The sequence below is a fragment of the Coregonus lavaretus genome (genome assembly GCF_964263955.1).
Source record: "Coregonus lavaretus genome assembly, chromosome: 12".
In the NCBI taxonomy this organism is placed as follows: domain Eukaryota; kingdom Metazoa; phylum Chordata; class Actinopteri; order Salmoniformes; family Salmonidae; genus Coregonus; species Coregonus lavaretus.
In genome coordinates, this window is record NC_139999.1 from 27,175,303 (window position 1) to 27,196,015 (window position 20,713).

Consider the following 20,713-nt stretch of genomic DNA (forward strand, 5'->3'; position numbering starts at 1 on the left):
TCATGACTGCATGGCCAGGCACGACTCCAACACCATCATTAAGTTTGCCGATGACACAACAGTGGTAGGCCTGATCACTGACAACGACGAGACAGCCTATAGGAAGGAGGTCAGAGACCTGGCCGTGTGGTGCCAGGACAACAACCTCTCCCTCAATGTGATCAAGACATTCTCATTGACGGGGCTGTAGTGGAGCAGGTTGAGAGCTTCAAGTTCCTTGGTGTCCACATCACCAACAAACTAACATGGTCCAAGCACACCAAGACAGACGTGAAGGGCACGACAAAACCTATTCCCTCTAAGGAGACTGAAAAGATTTGGCATGGGTCCTCAGATCCTCAAAAAGTTATACAGCTGTACCATCGAGAGCATCCTGACTGGTTGCATCACTGCCTGGTATGGCAACTGCTCGGCCTCCGACCGCAAGGCACTACAGAGGGTAGTGCGTACAGCCCAGTACGTTACTGGGGCCAAGCTTCCTGCCATCCAGGACCTCTATACCAGGCGGTGTCAGAGGAGACCCTAAAAATTGTCAAAGACTCCAGCCACCCTAGTCATAGACTGTTCTCTCTGCTACCGCCCGGCAAGCGGTACCGGAGCACCTAGTCTAGGTCCAAGAGGCTTCTCAACAGCTTCTACCCCCAAGCCATAGGACTCCTGAACATCTAATGAAATGGCTACCCAGACTATTTACATTGCCTGGGTAAGCATTTCACTAAGGAAGCATTTCACTGTAAGGTCTACACTTGTATTCGGCGCATGTGACAAATACAATTTGATTTGATTTGATTTAACAACACACCACCTGCTATAGCAACTGCATCTTGCGTCTGCCCCCTGTCAGCGTACACAGGTCTGTATACAGTATCTGTGTCTTTTGTAACATTGTTTACTTGAACAGCTTGCAAACCCAGCTTGCAGATCTACCACTAAGCAGAATACTGTGCAGAGCAGACAGCAAGGAAGTGTGGAATGCAGGAAAAAGGAGTGTTGTAAAGTGGGGTTGCTTAGGTGGAGTGTTAAATGTGTGCCCCTCTAGTGTAAGGTTACAGCTCAACTGAACATAAAGCAGAGCCATATAAATGTCAAGTGTCAAGTTGTCATGGTGACCATTGTCCAGGACTTTTAATCTTAAGGGTGTCACTTAATGAAAGGTATCTGTCAAAGGTCCTACAGATGCAACTAGACACACGCACACACACACACACAAACACAATACCACTGCTTTCCTGAGTTGAATAGACCTGTAGACATGTTATGCATGTTCTGCAACAATGTTTATATTACAAAGTGTTCTTTGTGATGCAAAAATATCTGAATCTGAGCTGAAACAGACACACAGAGCAAACGCGCTGACACACACCTTACACCTTGTTGGCGGAAAAAGCTATTAATAGCTCCACTAGGAAAGGGAGAATATTGACCCACAGTGGAACAGTGTACTCAGCAGAAATCTTCCAGAGGAGAAATCGCAGAGACCACAGTCCCTTCTCTCACAATCCAACCCTGTTCAAACACACACACAGAGAGATACACACAAACACACACTATCACAGTCACTCACATACACCCCTCTTCTCAGCACAGGAAAGCCCACAGGAATGGCAGGCCCTGGCTCTCCTATCGGCACAGGTTTCCCAGCACACTTCCTAGCACACCATCATGCTGGGACTTAACCATGACCAGTGGCCCCTACCAAGACAGGGACCACAAATTTAAGAGGGTGATACATTACACTGGTTGATAACATGTTTATAATGTACATTCTAGTGAACCCCCTAACTCATATACAACTTTTTATACTGCAAACTGCTATAACCTGCAGACTACAGAGTACCTGTTAAGGCTACTGATTCAATATGTTAGACATGGAAGAGTTTTATTTCCAACATAGCCTCAGTCACATATTTGCCATCTCCTTTGACTTCCTTTTCCAAACATATCAGTCCTAAACCTTTTTACTTTGACACGCCCTTCCTCTATGAAAATAGAGATGTATCTGATTTTGGGTCATGCTAATACAGTACATTGATAACCTAATGAAGACAGATGTTTCCTCCTACGAGGCCAAACCACACAGCCCCTGAAGATGTAATGCAGATTCCAGCATACTGTGAAAGCAGGGAGTCTCTTACCGCCTGGGTGGGTCGATATCTGGAACATCTGTGGGGAGAAATGAAGCGGGAGACATTAGCCAAGAAAACCTTTTCTTTTATAACTTCATGTTTGTGTTTGTTACTATAACTTGTACAACGGGTACCATATGGGAAGGACAGTTAAAAAGTTTGGAATATATCTAAATAGGTCTCAATATGAGCCAAACTAAACAAAAGTATTTCTTATTTGATCTTTACTTCATCTTAATTGACCTTGTTTTATGAATAGAGCGGTCAGTCCTGTGTCTCCAAGAAGACAATCTCTGATGAAAACAGACCACGGGAATTTTATTGTGAGCAGTATATAGGTCCTGTGTGTATATCAGCTTTTATGGAAGATATTCCTGTCCAAAATATTATTTAATTTATCCAGAGACAATGTGAACCCTCTCATCTGACCTGGGAGGGCTAAGTCCCAGCCTTACGCCCGTCTCCTCCACCATCCGCTGGGTAACAAGCTTCCACCGTACAGCATCATCAACCCCAGAATTCCCCAGTGCAGCGGAGAAATGCTCCACAACCCACTTAACGGATTACTACACGTAGTAGGCTTTGTGAGAAGTATTTTAACTAAGCACTAATCACTTAATTTTGTCAGACAGAAGTTCACATATATTTAAATCTCCCTCTTTAGCAAGGAGTGTAATTAACAGAGCTTGTTTGGCAACATGACTCAGTCAGGTAGTCAATAGCATACTGATATCAACCAGAGTTTCACTGCTCTTTATCCAATTAGAACCCGTCTCTCTTTATGACTGTCTGTCTGAAGCTATTATGAAATCCCTTTAAGAACTGGCAGCACCTTATGAGACCAGTGGAGAAGAGTCACTCACAATGTGTTGTAATAGAAAGAACACTTTACCTGAAGAGGCCATGGAGACTTGTCCCTGGGAGGGGTTGTCTTCCTGACCAGCAGGGGGCATTGCATTGAGGTGCTGTTGTGAGTGTGCAGGGGGTGTTGTTACTGCATTGTCCTGTGGTTGCCTTGTGGCCTTCATAGATGACTCGTTTGATGTTTGACTGGCTTCCACTGGGTCTTTCTCCTCATCAGCACTGTCGTCAAACTCAAACTTCTCTCCTTGTTCTTCATCTTCCTCCTCCTCTTCCTCCCTCTGTTGCTGCTGATAGGTCACAGTGGACATAAGCTCTGGAACAGAGAGCAGAGACAAAGGGATAGTACAAATGTTGAAGAAGAAATACCAGAAATAATGTTCCTTGTCTGACAAAACCTGACATGCACCTGACTTCCCAAAATTAGCTACAATTTATAAACTGATAGGAGTTTTTGTTTACAAAGTAAACACATATAAATTGTTAAATGTATAAATACACAAACCACAAAAAGTACTAATAAAGTGTACTAACATACCTATGTAACTACCATAAAAATACAAAGGTATTAAGACACTTCAAGTGGAACCTCCTTTTCAAATACATGATAAATTATTTTGGTAAAGCCTATTTACTTTGTGCTCTTTTTTCAATTACTAATCGTTGTTTAAACTTTACACAGTACTAAGACTCTAATCTGTAGTTTGTGTATGGGTGCTGGCATCTATCAGGATGAAACTTAAAGGTGGAATCATGTTGGAATGGGTTCCAGTTCCCCCTATTACAAAATTGTTTTAGTTTGTTTTAGCCAGTGGTGTAAAGTACTTAAGTAAAAATACTTGAAAGTACTACTTAAGTAGTTATTTGGGGTATCTGTACTTTACTATGTATATTTTTGGACAACTTTTACTTTTACTTCACTACATTCCTAAAGAAAATTATGTACTTTTTACATTTTCCCAGACAACCAAAAGTACTCATTACATTCTGAATGCTTAGCAGGACAGGAAAATGGTCAAATTCATGCACTTATCAAGAGAACATCCCTGGTCATCCCTACTGCCTCCGATCTGGCGGACTCACTAAACACACATGCTGTTTAGTGAGTCCGTGTTGGAGTGTGCCCCTGGCTATCCGTAAATAAATTAACAAAGAAAATGGTGCCGTCTGGTTTGCTTAATATAATTAAATGATTTTTACTTTTACTTTTGATACTTAAGTACCGTATATTTAAAACCAAATACTTTTAGACTTTTACTCAAGTAGTATTTTACAGGGTGACTTTCACTTTAACTTGAGTCATTTTCTATTAAGGTATTTTTAGGTTAAATGCGGAAGACACATTTCAGTTGAATGCATTCAGTTGTACAACTGACTAGGTATCCCCATTCCCTTTCCCTTTACTTTTACTCAAGTATGACAATTGGGTCCTTTTTCCACCACTGGTTTTAGTTTCATTCCAATCTAAATTCCAGAACAAACAATGGTGTGAGACATCAGACTTGTCTCACAGCAAACGTTATTCTGGGACACTGAAATTAGTATAATATGTTACATTTGGTATGGTTACATAAGACAGAAGGTGTCACGTTCGTTGAAGGACGGGTCAGACCAAGGCGCAGCGTGAAATGCATACATGTTTATTTAAACGATAAACACACGAACAAAACAACGTAACGTGAAGTCCTCAGGCTAAACACAAAACAAGCCTACACACGGAACAAGATCCCACAACTAATGAATGCCAATAGGCTGCCTAAGTATGATCCCCAATCAGAGACAACGAGCGACAGCTGCCTCTGATTGGGAATCACACCCGGCCAAACATAGAACTACACAACCTAGAATGCAACATAGAAAAACTAACATAGAATATCCACACCCTGACTCAACATACAAGAGTCCCATGAGTCAGGGCGTGACAGTACACCCCCCCCAAAGGTGCGGACTCCGACCGCACCAACCTGACATGACAGGGACGGGTCCGGGTGGGCATTCCGCCTCGGAGGCAGATCCGGCTCCGGGCGTGACGACCACATTCTCTTAGCCTCCCCGTTACGCCCCAGGTCTGGTCTGGACCTCGGCGCGCTGCTTCCCCTCTCCTTCTTCCCACGATACTCCAAGCCCTGTCTGGACCCTGGTGTGGGAGACCCCGAACCTGGAGAGGGGCTGACGTCTGGGTCTGGACTGGAGCCGCTGACCGGAGCTGGACTAGGCACCGGTGGAGCGGACTGCTCTGGCTCCGGAGTGGAGCCTCTGACCGGAGCTGGACTGGGCACCGGTGGAGCGGGCTGCTCTAGCTCCGGAGTGGAGCAGCTGACCGGAGCTGGACTGGACCCCAGTGGAGCGGACTGCTCTGCTCCGGAGTGGAGCAACTGACCGGAGCTGGATCAGGTACCGGTGGAGCGGACTGCTCCGGCTCCGGTGGAACGGGCACGGGCCGTGCCGGACTGGACACACGCACCACTGACTTGGTGCGAGGAGCAGGCACGGGCCGTACCGGACTGGGAACACGCACCACAGGTCTGGTGCGAGGAGCAGGAACAGACCGGACTGGGAACACGCACCACTGGCTTGGTGCTGGGAGCAGGAATGGGCCGGGCCGGACTGGGAACACGCACCACTGGCTTAGTGCGGGGAGCAGGAACGGGCCGGGCCGGACTGGGAACACGCACCACTGGCTTGGTGCGGGGAGCAGGCACGGGCCGGACTGGGAACATGCACCACAGGTCTGGTGCGAGGAGCAGGAACGGGCCGGGCCGGACTGGGAACACGCACCACAGGTCTGGTGCGAGGAGCAGGAACGGGCCGGGCCGGACTGGGAACACGCACCACTGGTTTGATGCGAGGAGCAGGAACGGGCTGGGCCGGACTGAGGACACACATCACTGGCTTGGTGCAAGGAGCAGGTACGGGCCGTACAGGACTGGTGAGGTGCACTGGAGACCAGGAGCGTTGAGCCGGCACAACACGTCCTGGCTGGCTGGCTGCCCACTTTCGCTGGCACAGAACGCACTGGGCTGTGCATGCGCACTGGCGATACAGTGCGTATCTCTGCATACATGGGTTCCTCTATTAACCCACGCTCCTTATGTTGCGTAACCAGTTCCTCTCTCCGTGCCTCTACTTCCTCCTTCTCCCTACGAGCCTCCTGCAGTGCCTCCTCTTGAATGGAGCTCTCCCGCTCTATTCTTGCTATCAGCCCCCGTAATATGGTGGCCTCCTCTCTTACCCTGCAGATCCGATCCTTCTCTCTCTCTCGGCACTCCTCCTCCAGTGAGGACTCCTCCGGGAGCCCCCACGAGTTAGGGAACAGAAACTCATCATCGTCGTCATCCTCCGACTCCTCAGTATAAAACTGTTCCCACTCTTCTTCCCATGGTCGTATGGACTCAATCTGGAAACCCACCGGGTGCAGTGGTCGGGGCTCTTCTCTCTCGCTCCCCGACCACTCCTTTAGCCCCCCCAAAAAAATATATTGGGGCTGCCTCTCGGGCTTCCTCCTCGGTCGGTGCCTTCTGTGTTGCCGTTGCTCCTCTCTAAACCGGGCCTCCACTGTCTCCTCCCAAGGACGGCGATCCATCCCAGCCTGAATCTCCTCCCATGTACAGGATCCCTTTCCATCCAGGAATATCCACACCCTGACTCAACATACAAGAGTCCCATGAGTCAGGGTGTGACAGAAGGTTACCTAAGGCAAAAACGAAGTAGGGTGGTTGGTCGGGGTGGATGGGTAGGTGTATAACGTGAATGTCTAGCAACCCAAAGGTTGCGTGTTCGAATCTCATCATTGATAACTTTAGCATTTTAGCTAATTAGCAATTTTGCAACTACAGTTGAAGTCGGAAGTTTACATACACTTAGGTTGAAGTCATTAAAACTTGTTTTTCAACCACTCCACAAATTTCTTGTTAACAAACTATAGTTTTGGCAAGTCGGTTAGGACATCTACTTTGTGCATGACACAAGTAATTTTTCCAACAATTGTTTACAGACATATTATTTAACTTATAATTCACTGTATCACAATTCCAGTGGGTCAGAAGTTTACATATACTAAGTTGACTGTGCCTTTAAACAGCTTTGATAATTCCAGGAAATGATGTCATGGCTTTAGAAGCTTCTGATAGGCTAATTGACATAATTTGAGTCAATTGGAGGTGTACCTGTGGATGTATTTCAAGGCCTACCTTCAAACTCAGTGCCTTTTTGCTTGACATCATGGGAAAATCTAAAGAAATCAGCCAAGACCTCAGAAAAAGAATTGTAGACCTCAACAAGTCTGGTTCATCCTTGGGAGCAATTTTCAAACGCCTGAAGGTACCACGTTCATCTGTACAAACAATAGTACGCAAGTATAAACACCATGGGACCACGCAGCCGTCATACCGCTCAGGAAGGAGACGCGTTCTGTCTGCTAGAGATGAACGTACTTTGGTGCAAAAAGTGCAAATCAATCCTAGAACAACAGCAAATGACCTTGTGAAGATGCTGGAGGAAACAGGTACAAAAGTATCTATATCCAAAGTAAAACGAATCCTATATCGACATAACCTGAAAGGCTGCTCAATAAGGAAGAAGCCACTGCTCCAAAACCGCCATAAAAAAAGCCAGTCTACGGTTTGCAACTGCACATGGGGACAAAGATCTTACTTTTTGGAGAAATGTACTCTTGTCTGATGAAACAAAAATAGAATTGTTTGGCCATAATGACCATCGTTATGTTTGGAGGAAAAAGGGGGCAGCTTGCAAGCCGAAGAACACCATCCCAACCGTGAAGCACGGGGGTGGCAGCATCATGCTGTGGGGGTGCTTTGCTGCAGGAGGGGCTGGTGCACTTCACAAAATAGATGGCATCATGAGGAAGGAAAATTATGTGGATATATTGAAGCAACATCTCAAGACATCAGTCAGGATGTTAAAGCTTGGTCGCAAATGGGTCTTCCAAATGGACAATGACCCCAAGCATACTTCCAAAGTTGTGGCAAAATGGCTTAAGGACAACAAAGTCAAGGTATTGGAGTGGCCATCACAAAGCCCTGACCTCAATCCTATAGAAAATGTGTGGGCAGAACTGAAAAAGCGTGTGTGAGCAAGGATGCCTACAAACCTGACTCAGTTACACAAGCTCTGTCAGGAGGAATGGGCCAAAATTCACCCAACATATTGTGGGAAGCTTGTGGAAGGCTAAACAAAACGTTTGACTCAAGTTAAACAATTTAAAGGCAATGCTACCAAATACTAATTGAGTGTATGTAAACTTCTGACACACTGGGAATGTGATGAAAGAAATAAAAGCTGAAATAAATAATTCTCTCTACTATTATTATGACATTTCACATTCTTAAAATAAAGTGGTGAACCTAGCTGACCTAAGACAGGGAATTTTTACTAGGAATTGTGAAAAACTGAGTTTAAATGTATTTGGCTAAGGTGTATGTAAACCTCCGACTTCAACTGTACTTACTACTTTTGAGATACTTTGCAACTACTTAGCATGTTGGCTAACCCTTCCCCTAACCTTAACCTAACCCCTAATCCCAACCCTAACCCCTAGCCTAGCTAACTTTAGCCACCTAGCTAACATTAGCGTTAGCCACCTAGCCACCTAGCTAACGTTAGCCACAACAAATTGGAATTCGTAACATGTCATACGTTTTGCAAATTTGTAACATATTATACGAATTGCAATTCGTAACATATCGTACGAATTGCAATTTGTAACATATCATAAGAATTGTAATTCGTAACATATCATAAGAAATTTTTATTTATTTATTTTTTATTTCACCTTTATTTAACCAGGTAAACCAGTTGAGAACAAGTTCTCATTTACAACTGCGACCTGGCCAAGATAAAGCAAAGCAGTGCGATAAAAACAACAACACAGAGTTACATATGGGGTAAAACAAAACAAAGTCAAAAATACAACAGAAATACATATATATACAGTGTGTGCAAATTTAGCAAGTTATGGAGGTAAGGCAATAAAATAGGCTATAGTGCAAAATAATTACAATTAGTATTAACACTGGAATGATAGATGTGCAAGAGATGATGTACAAATAGAGATACTGGGGTACAAATGAGCAAAATAAATAACAATATAGGGATGAGGTAGTTGGGCGGGCTAATTTCAGATGGGCTGTGTACAGGTGCAGTGATCGGTAAGGTGCTCTGACAACTGATGCTTAAAGTTAGTGAGGGAGATAAGAGTCTCCAGCTTCAGAGATTTTTGCAATTTGTTGGTTGAATGGATGATGGACATCCACAAATGAATACATACCATATCAAACTTAATTTATCATACTAATTAGAGTGTCCCGGATTTACATTTACTATGTTACGCCAGGTTGGAAACATTAGGCTCATACTATTTACATAGAAATGTATTGAAATACAAAATAACATTTAGACGACTGTAAGAGATTTTGCAGGGAAACAGTCTATTCCTGGATTCACAGGCAAAACTAGGTCACTAAGTCCTTTCACTGGATCATCTGATCAAAAGAAAAACCACAATAGTTAAGTCTGGTCAGAGTTGAGTTGTTGTGAACACTATGCTGTATTACCTACATTACTGAATGTGGGTCACTAGTAACAGGTTGTTTTGACTAGTTTGCTTTCTCAGGACTGAAAAATTCCAATCCTTTAAGCATGGCAGAATTATGGCTGCCTCCAGAACCACAAAGGAAGGACAAATGGACAAATGGCTGAGAAAGGCTGTTAGCATAATTAAACAGTCTGAGAGGGCTTACCTGAAGATTAATAGAGATATCTATACCCTGAGAGTGATGCGCCCATTAGTTTTTTTTTTGTCATTTTAATAGGGTATTCCTCTCACTACATACAACGTGTCTGGCCTAAATACCTCAACCTCATAGCTGGGGGGGTTTCCCTACATGCAGAGGGCGGCTCTGTATCCGTAGCAGAGCACCACTCTTGAGTCCTGGAGTTCTGGTGAAGTCTCATAGCACAGCATCTGCTTTACATTTTGATTAGTTTCCTCTGCAGGAACATTCCTGACCCTGATAGGCCTGTTTGCACGCCCCCTTGGGGAATGACAGCATAGGGTACAGTGGGGTGGACCCAACCATGGGCGGCTATGCGGGAAAAGAGTTTGGAGCTGGCCCATTTGGAGATCATTGCACAATTCGTTTTCATCCCAAATCCTCCCCTGAATACAAAGTCTGACTCAACAATGTCAATTACGATTTTACAAGCCTCATCAACACAAGCAGTCTCCTGACAGTTCTATGAGGAAATTATGTCAGTTTTAGGGAGTGAGGTGCTATAATGTTGTTGGCATGGTGATGGCTTGAAACTACACAGGGATACTTTTCTAGTCTTAATTTGAGACGTATTAAACATGAGTGGCAAAGTAGGCCAGGTTTGAGAATTGCAGTCACTTTTCTTCAGGGGTAATACTAAGACCATATCCTCACTCGGTCGGTGCAATTCTAGTCATGTGTGGACCCAGCCCACCATGGGCTCTATCCTCTTCACTGTACCACAAACCCAGTTTCTCCAGCCGGCCCACTTACTGCTCTAATAAATAATGAGCCTTTTGTAGGGGAAAACCTCTGCTCACCCTCAGAAAGCATTGTTTCTGCATTGGTCACTGAACTGCTGGGCTGTCTGGGAGTTAGATCACAGGTCAGAGGGTCACGGCCATGTTGTGCTGTATGTGATATGTCAGAGCCAGGCTCTGCTCAGTATAATGGAGGATCTGTGGGATAAAATCAATGAGAACTGCTCCTCCCTCAGAGTGAAATACTTTAGTAGTCTACCGCCATGTATAAAACCAGGGTTTTTCCAGAGGAGGAAAGGCAGGACTGGCAAAATAATGTTTCATAATAAGTTCTGTTGGTGTAATTGATCTGATCTTTCGAGCAGAGCGTCCCCTAAAATCTTTGACATTGAGCAATATTGATTAAATACTCTAGCAATGGCACATCTTACAGCTACTAGGACACAATACAATTGCACAATGAAAATGAATGAGCTCATGTCGAGCTAAACCACTTCTATGCTCGCTTCGAGGCAAGCAACACTGAAGCATGCATGAGAGCACCAGCTGTTCCGGATGACTATGTGATCACGCTCTCCGTAGCCGATGTGAGTAAGACTTTTAAGCAGGTCAACATTCACAAGGCCGCAGGGCCAAACGGATTACCAGGATGTGTACTCCGAGCATGTGCTGACCAACTGGCAAGTGTCTTCACTGACATTTTCAATATGTCCCTGACTGAGTCTGTAATACCAACATGTTTCAAGCAGACCACCATAGTCGCTGTGCCCAAGGACTCTAAGATAACCTGCCTAAATGACTACCGACCCGTAGCACTGACGTCTGTAGCCATGAAGTGCTTTGAAAGGCTGGTCATGGCTCACATCAACACCATTATCCCAGAAACCCTAGACCCACTCCAATTTGCATACCGCCCCAACAGATCCACAGATGATGCAATCTCTATTGCACTCCACACTGCCCTTTCCCACCTGGACAAGAGGAACACCTACGTGAGAATGCTATGAGGGCACGACAGGTTGAGAGCTTCAAGTTCCTTTGTGTCCACATCACCAACAAACTATCATGGTCCAAACACACCAAGACAGTCGTGAAGAGGGCACGAAAAAGCCTATTCTCCCTCAGGAGACTGAAAAGATTTGGCATGGGTCCTCAGATCCTCAGAAAATTCTACAGCTGCACCATCGAGAGCATCCTGACTGGTTGCATCACCGCCTGGTATGGCAACTGCTTGGCCTCCGACCGCAAGGCACTACAGAGGGTAGTGCGTACGGCCCAGTACATCACTGGGGCCAAGCTTCCTGCCATCCAGGACCTCTATACCAGGCGGTGTCAGAGGAAGGCCCTCAAAATTGTCAAAGACTCCAGCCACCCTAGTCATAGACTGTTCTCTCTGCTACCGCACGGCAAGCGGTACCGGAGTGTCAAGTCTAGGTCCAAAATACTTCTCAACAGCTTCTACCCCCAAGCCATAAGACTCCTGAACAGCTAATCATGGCTACCCTGACTATTTGCACTGCCCCCCCCACCCCATCTTTTTACGCTGCTGCTACTCTGTTAATTATTTATGCATAGTCACTTTAAATCTACCCACATGTACATATTACTTCAACTACCTCAACTAGCCGGTGCCCCCGCACATTGACTCTGCACCGGTACCCCACTGTATATATAGCCTCCCTACTGTTATTTTATTTGACTTCTGCTCTTTTTTTCTCAACACTTTTTTGTTGTTGTTTTATTTTACTTTTTTATTAAAAATAAATGCACTGTTGGTTAAGGGCTGTAAGTAAGCATTTCACTGTAATGTCTGCACCTGTTGTATTCGGCGCATGTGGCCAATACAATTTGATGTCACTTTTTGCATAAAAAATGCACTTGACATTTCCAGCAGAAAATTGTTTGTTGCCTGACTAGCCTCTTCAAACTCAGGAAACCCCCTCCTCATGTTGAAATACTTTAGTACAACATACATTTAAAAACCAAACTTGGTGTGAAAAATCCTTTAGACTGCCTGTCAAAAGAGACTAGGACAAGAGGAAACAAAGCTTGAACTGGTTCTGTCCTAAAGGCATTCTTGAGGAAATTGGGCACAGTACCTTGCAGAATTAAAATGAAACAAACACACCCAAACACACCCTAACGCAAATAAAGTGTTCAGCACAGCCGTGGTGTGGTAATGTTTGGAGAAGGTGTAGAGGCGACAAGGAGGTCTTTGGGGTATGGTTGGAGCTTGACTTCCAGAACACTCCCTGTCCACTGTTGGATGCAAAAGCAGATGGTGAAATTACAGACAGGAGGAAGGCACATATTGCCAAATGATGAAATTTTGGGGAGTATAGAGTGTGCAACTGCAAGCTGGATTCATAGAGATGTGTTTGAATTCGAACATGAGTTGGGAGAGATCTGCTGAACTGAATGTGCAATTTCACCCACAAAGACTTGAGTCCAGTGCTGGCTGCACGCATAATGCCCAGGCCGGGCCAGTCATTGGTCAGACAGGGAGAGGGAGTCAGGGTGCATCAATGGACAATAGAACAGAGCTGCAGCTGGTGGCGAGTATAGACTGAGTAAACAGCAATGGAAATCTTACAGAAGGCAGCTAAAACAGCCTTCTTTTATCTAGGGTCTTCCTTGGTTTTATGGAGGGTGGTTTGACTGGTTTCCAAACTTCCACTCTCTACTAGACAGGAGATGGAATGGAACATATCAGTCCAAAGCAGCTCTTCCTCCTTTCTCTGAATATCAAGATCCGAAAGGAAATCATCTTGTCAAGAGATAGGGGTGTGAGACAACCCATTTAGACACAAGAAAACTGCTTCTGACCAGATTGACTGTGTCATCCTTTAGCTGTCAAAACCAGAGCTCCATGAGTGGGAGTGTTTGTAACCCATACTAATGGATTGTATTCCTCCTCCTTGATTCCCCAAACAACTCCTGCCAAACATTTAGCATAGGGACTTAGATTATCTGACTGTCAGATTTAGAGTAGAATTAATCATACACATCCAGGCTCTGTCGTAGCCGGCCGCGACCGGGAGACCCATGGGGCGGCGCAAAATCGGCCAAGGGTAGGGGAGGGAATGGCCGGCAGGGATGTAGCTCAGTTGGTAGAGCATGGCGTTTGCAACGCCAGGGTTGTGGGTTCGATTCCCACGGGGGGCCAGTATGAAAAATAATGTATGCACTCACTAACTGTAAGTCGCTCTGGATAAGAGCGTCTGCTAAAATGACTTAAATGTTAAAAAATACACCAGAACCCAGTTTGTTTTTCTCCAGATGTAAGCTCCATTGTAAACTACAATAAGCTACAATACAGAATGCTGTGTTATACAATACAGAATGCTGTGTTATAGTGTACTGATTACTGAACATTGAGAACAAATGTGTGTCAGAATCATAGACTGTATGGTCAGCATAGTGAAACATTCATGATGCACTGCCATGATCTGCACTGTTCAGACATTCAGGTATACATCATTCATACGAGAGCCCCATTGGCCTTCAGTTGCCCTCCACTACAGAAGCTGTTGCTGTGCCCACTGTGTGTGATGGTAGTCACACTACTCAAGGTCACAGTGAGTATTACTGTATCTCCACTGCCTCTCTATCTGGGCTCTGACCACTGACTGTACTGACTATACATACCTAAGTCCAAATACTGCAGGTAAGTCACTTCAGTAACAACAATGTAATTGTAATATAAATCCAGTTTATATTTGTAACACAGTCATACTTGACATAGCACATTCATACATGTATATTGTACATCCTGTTGTGTACATATCCGTTTTATTACTATGCACACTACCTTCTTCGAATTACTTATTTTTTTATTTGAATTTGAATTTTTATTGGTATTGATACTGTACTACAATGTTGAGGGAGCTAGCACGTAAGCATTTCACTGCACCTTTTATACCTGCTGTAAACTGTGTACGTGACAAATACAATTTTATTTGATTTTAAAGGCATGTGGAGTTTAACCAAGATCAAACATTCCGATCTAGGTGTATGGTAAGTCCTTAATAATCAAACACTCCCATCTAGGGTTATGGTTGGGTGTCAGAATGACCAACACGTCACTGTGTGACAGCAGGTTCACTGACCTGTTCCCACACTCTCCATTGTGATCTCTGTCATTGGCTTATCTGACTGATCTTTTCTTTGGCCAATGAAAGCTCGGTTTGGAGCTTTGTGTGCATGTTCATTGTTGATATTTCCCTATTGTTCAGTCTCGGCCAGCCAGGGTTGTTGTTCAGTAACAGTATACAGAATAGAGGGAGGTTGGGCTGTCCCTTTGATGCAGTCGTAGGGATGTCACTTTGTTATAAATGTACGAATGCAACTTACAGCAAGCACAGTTACAGCAAGCATGAAGGATGTGACACGGTGCAAACAGAGAGATGGTCATGGAATTTTGGATGACTGTTATTGGTCAGCCAAATGACCGCAGTCACTGTTATAACCGCTTGTTTTTTTTTTATCCTCTGCTCCTGACTGCATATGCTGCCATATAAATATATTATATTTATATGTGTGCTGCTGCTGCAGGGAGGGGGGTGTTGCCTAGAATACTTATTTGCTACAACACCTTGCTTGTTTCAGCAAGAAGCAACAAAGTTTCATGTTACCGCAGAAACGGGCTCAACCGCACGAATGGCCGACCACCCAGTCTTCAGTCAGCCGTTCGTTCCAATTATTTTTTAAATGGTTATGATGGTTCTTTTATTTTCATGACAGTCTTCATCCATAATTGTCTGTACTCATTCCCCTAGGGCTTCCGGGAGTGGGAAGGCCTCAGCTGTGTATTGGCTGTGGCGTGAGAGGAAAAGGCGAGTGGGGTCCCATTCATAGGAGAATCTTTGTGGTTTAAGCTCCAGGCCAGACATGCATGGACTATTAATTAATGGGACTTGATTGTCAAACAAAAGTTTAACAGTCTGACTCAGGGAATGCTGGGACATCCGGCTAGCGAGGGAGACACTACATCTTTCCAAAATGCAGATCAGAGGTCCCCCTCTCCCCATTCCTTTCTCCTCTGTGGGGATGAGGCAGCGTGAAATTCATTCAGGGAGGGGCTATTGTACTCCAGGAAGCAGCCCCTACACTAGGGCTGGATAGAGGACTCCTGTTTCAGCCTGGGGCTATGGAGGTGGTACAGTAATGTGTATATAGTGCAGTGGAGTATCTCTGGCCCAGTTCTGTCTGTCTGGTATAGATCCTCCCTATAGATGGTGTATGTCTCTGGACCAGAGTGCCTCATGGTCTTACCCTTGATAAGATGGGTAGTCAAGCCCCTGACACAGCCCTCTCTGAAGGTTAGTCCTGGTGTAATCGTCTGTGAAAGTGTGTATTCAACAAAGAGGCCACCCGGCTTTGGGTATTGCCTCTGCTCTCCTTTCCTCCTCCGTAACTCAGCTGCCCCAAGCTGCAAGCTGTCGGACCCAGGAACTGAGAGCACAAAACAACACAACCACTCACCCACCCCCACTCCATCCAAGGCCACTTCGACAAAGCTCCTGTCTTGGTGACCATGCAGAGAAGTAAAACAGAAAAGAGGGAGAGTGTGTGTATTGTAGAAGACATTAAAAATACACTTCTCACCTTCTTGTCCTCAGTAGTATTTCCTCCAACAAGCTTCAGTTACTCCCTGTGGACTCTTTAATCCTGGTTACCTCCCATGAACATTCTACTTATATACTGACTGGTTCCTCACTCATTCCCCTGTATGTCTTCTTTAAGAGCTCCTAGGGCTCCGGCAGAATAGACTGGAAATACTGTTTACTTTCCCACATCAAGTCAGCTCCGCTCCTCAAACTAGCTGCTCTGAATGAGGCTCCCCCCTACTCCCTCCTCTCTCTAGATTCTATGGTTCAGTCCCTCCCTCTCTCTCCCTCCACTCTCTCTTTCTCACAATTTCTTGCCCTGTCTTTCTGTCCCTCTTCCCTCCCTTTATCTCCCCTCTTGTTTAGTCCCTCCCTCCTCCAATCTCCTGCCCCCTGCTGCTTAACAGACACAAAGCAGGCCAAAGGGCTCTCTCAGCCATGATTGGCCAATGACAGAGTAAAAGTCTTGGCATTGGCCAATAGAAATGCTAAAGTATGGCACATGCCCCAATCAGAGCAAATATGCAGATGTAGAGGGTGGGTCAAGAGGAATTAGGATGGGAAACTCGGGGTGAAAGGGGGAATAGTTTGGAACAATGTTAGTGATTACATCACCAAGCCAAGGACTTGAGGAATATTAAAATGTGAAAATGAAAAAATACTAATGTCAACTGAACTAAGATGCACATCAGTAGAGAAGAAAGAGAAAGATAAGTACATGACAATATTAGTGTAATACGTGTTTTATAAGTACTGTGTAACAATTAGTCAGTAAACACATCTTCCTTTTTAGCTACAAACATTTTGGTCAATTCAAATCAAATTTGATTTGTCACATGCGCTGAATACAACAGGTGTAGACCTTACAGTGAAATGCTTACTTACAAGCCCTTAACCAACAAGAAAAGTTACTGGTGTTGAGTAAAAAATTAAAATAGCAAATAATTAAAGAGCAGCAATAAAATAAAATAACAGTAGGGAGGCTATATACAAGGGGTACCGGTAGAGTCAATGTGCGGGGGCAACAGTTAGTCGAGGTAATTGAGGTAATATGTACAGTTGAAGTCGGAAGTTTACATACACTTAGGTTGGAGTCATTAAAACTTGTTTTTCAACCACTCCACACATTTCTTGTTAACAAACTATAGTTTTGGCAAGTCGGTTAGGACATCTACTTTGTGCATGACACAAGTAATTTTTCCAACAATTGTTTACAGATTATTTCACTTATAATTCACTGTATCACAATTCCAGTGGGTCAGAAGTTTACATACACTAAGTTGACTGTGCCTTTAAACAGCTTGGAAAATTCCAGAAAATGATGTAAAGGTTTTAGAAGCTTCTGATAGGCTAATTGACATCATTTGAGTCAATTGGAGGTGTACCTGTGGATGTATTTCAAGGCCTACCTTCAAACTCAGTGCCTCTTTGCTTGACATCATTGGAAAATCTAAAGAAATCAGCCAAGACCTCAGAAAAAAAATTGAACCCCCACAAGTCTGGTTCATCCTTGGGAGCAATTTCCAATTGCTTGAATTATCTGTACAAACAATAGTACCCAAGTATAAACACCATGGGACCACGCAGCCGTCATACCGCTCAGGAAGGAGACGCGTTCTGTCTCCTAGAGATGAATGTACTTTGGTGCGAAAAGTGCAAATCAATCCCAGAACAACAGCAAAGGACCTTGTGAAGATGCTGGAGGAAACAGGTACAAAAGTATCTATATCCAGAGTAAAACAAATCCTATATTGACATAACCTGAAAGGCCGCTCAGCAAGGAAGAAGCCACTGCTCCAAAACCGCCATAAAAAAGCCAGACTATGGTTTGCAACTGCACATGGGCACAAAGATTGTACTTTTTGGAGAAATGTCCTCTGGTCTGATGAAACAAAAATAGAACTGTTTGGCCATAATGACCTTCGTTATGTCTGGAGGAAAAAGGGGGAAGCTTGCAAGCCGAAGAACACCATCCCAACCGTGAAGCACGGGGTGGCAGTATCATGCTGTGGGGGTGCTTTGCTGCAGGAGGGGCTGGTGCACTTCACAAAACAGATGGCATCATGAGGAAGGAAAATTATGTGGATATAATGAAGCAACATCTCAAGACATCAGTCAGGAAGTTAAAGCTTGGTCGCAAATGGGTCTTACAAATGGACAATGACCCCAAGCATACTTCCAAAGTTGTGGCAAAATGGCTTAAGGACAACAAAGTCAAGGTATTGGAGTGGCCATCACAAAGCCCTGACCTCAATCCTATAGAAACTCTGTGGGCAGAACTGAAAAAGCGTGTGCGAGCAAGGAGGCCTATAAACCTGACTCAGTTACACCAGCTCTGTCAGGAGGAATGGGCCAGAATTCACCCAACTTATTGTGGGAAGCTTGTGGAAGGCTACTCGAAACGTTTGAACCAAGTTAAACAATTTAAAGGCAATGCTACCAAATACTAATTGAGTGTATGTAAACCTCTGACCCACTGGGAATGTGATGAAATAAATAAAAGCTGAAATAAATCATTCTCTCTACTATTATTCTGACATTTCACATTATTAAAATAAAGTGGTGATCCTAACTGACCTAAGACAGGGACTTTTTACTAGGATTAAATGTCAGAAATTGTTAAAAACTGAGTTTAAATGTATTTGGCTAAGGTGTATGTACATTTCCAACTTCAACTGTACAAGTGGGTAGAGTTAAAGTGATAATATATAGAGTAGTAGCAGAATAAAAGAGGGGGTGGGGTGGGCAATGCAAATAGTCCGGGTAGCCATGATTAGCTGTTCAGGAGTCTTATGGCTTGGGGGTAGAAGCTGTTAAGAAGCCTTTTGGACCTAGACTTGGCGCTCCGGTACCGCTTGCTGTGTGGTAGCAGAGAGAACAGTCTATGACTAGGGTGGCTGGAGTCTTTGACAATTTTTAGGGCCTTCCTCTGACACCGCCTGGTATAGAGGTCCTGGATGGTAGGAAGCTTGGACCAGTGATGTACTTGGCCGTACGCACTACCCTCTGTAGTGCCTTGCAGTCGGAGGCCGAGCAGTTGCCATACCAGGCCGTGATGCAACCAGTCAGGATGCTCTCGATGGTGCAGCTGTATAACTTTTTGAGGATTTGAGGACCCATGCCAAATCTTTTCAGTCTCCTGAGGGGGAATAGGCTTTTTCGTGCCCTCTTCACGACTGTCTTGGTGTGTTTGGACCATGATAGTTTGTTGGTGATGTGGACACAAAGGAACTTGAAGCTCTCAACCTGTTCCACTACAGCCCCGTCGATGAGAATGGGGGCGTGCTCAGTCCTCTTTTTTTTCCTGTAGTCCACAGTCATCTCCTTTGTCTTGATCACATTGAGGGAGAGGTTGTTATCCTGGCACCACACGGCCAGGTCTCTGACCTCCTCCCTATAGGCTGTCTCATCGTTGTCGGTTGTGTTGTCGGCAAACTTAATGATGGTGTTGGAGTCGTGCTTGGCCATGCAGTCATGGGTGAACAGGGAGTACAGGAGGGGACTAAGCACGCACCCCTGAGGGGCCCCCGTGTTGAGGATAAGCGTGGCAGATGTGTTGTTACCTACCCTTACCACCTGGGGGCGGCCCATTAGGAAGTCCAGGATCCAGTTGCAGAGGGAGGTGTTTAGTCCCAGGGTCATTAGCTTAGTGATGAGCTTTGAGGGCACGATGGTGTTGAACACTGAGCTGTAGTCAATGAATAGCATTCTCACGTAGGTGTTCCTCTTGTCCGGGTGGGAAAGGGCAGTGTGGAGTGCAATAGAGATTGCATCATCTATGGATCTATTGGCGCGGTATGCAAATTTGAGCGGGTCTAGGGTTTCTGGGATAATGGTGTTGATGTGAGCCATTACCAGCCTTTCAAAGCACTTCATGGCTACAGACGTGAGTGCTACGGGTCGGTAGTCATTTAGGCAGGTTATCTTAGTGTTCTTCGACACAGGGACTATGGTGGTCTGCTTGAAACATGTTGGTATTACAGACTCAGTCAGGGACATGTTGAAAATGTCAGTGAAGACACTTGCCAGTTGGTCAGTGCACACTTGGAGTACACGTCCTGGTAATCCGTCTGGCCCTGCGGCCTTGTGAATGTTGACCTGCTTAAAAGTCTTACTCACATCGGCTACGGAGAGCGTGATCACATAGTCATCCTGGACAGCTGATGCTCTCATGCATGCTTCAGTGTTGCTTGCCTCGAACCGAGCATAAAGTGATTTAGCTCCTCTGGTAGGCTTGTGTCACTGGACAGCTCGAGGCTGTGCTTCCCTTTGTAGTCTGTAATAGTTTGCAAGCCCTGCCAGATCTGACAAGCGTTGGAGGCGGTGTAGTACGATTCAATCTTAGTCCTGTATTGACTCTTTGCCTGTTTGATGGTTCGTCGAAGGGCATAGCAGGATTTCTTATAGGTGTCCAGGTTAGAGTCCCGCTCCTTGAAAGCGGCAGCTCTACCCTTTAGCTCAGTGCGGATGTTCCCTGTAATCCATGGCTTCTGGTTGGGGTATATACGTACGGTCACTGTGGGGACGACGTCATCGATGCACTTATTGATGAAGCCAATTTATCTAGTCAAGGAAAGATAATAATG

The 20,713-nt window shown here is 44.9% G+C and overlaps 1 protein-coding gene across 1 annotated transcript in view; it reads right to left on the bottom strand.

Moving 5' to 3' along the window:
* LOC311138617 (rho guanine nucleotide exchange factor 10-like protein) overlaps positions 1 to 16,479 on the bottom strand; it is a 127,814-nt gene extending 111,335 nt beyond the window's left edge. Inside the window, exons 1-3 of the mRNA XM_084173377.1 lie at positions 16,126 to 16,479; positions 3,019 to 3,303; positions 2,136 to 2,163 (exon numbers count right to left, since the gene is read on the bottom strand). Coding sequence (XP_084029503.1) covers positions 2,136 to 2,163; positions 3,019 to 3,298 — 308 coding nt within the window. The 5' untranslated portion in view covers positions 3,299 to 3,303; positions 16,126 to 16,479. The remainder of the gene's footprint in view (positions 1 to 2,135; positions 2,164 to 3,018; positions 3,304 to 16,125) is intronic.
* Between the last annotated feature and the right edge of the window lie 4,234 nt (positions 16,480 to 20,713).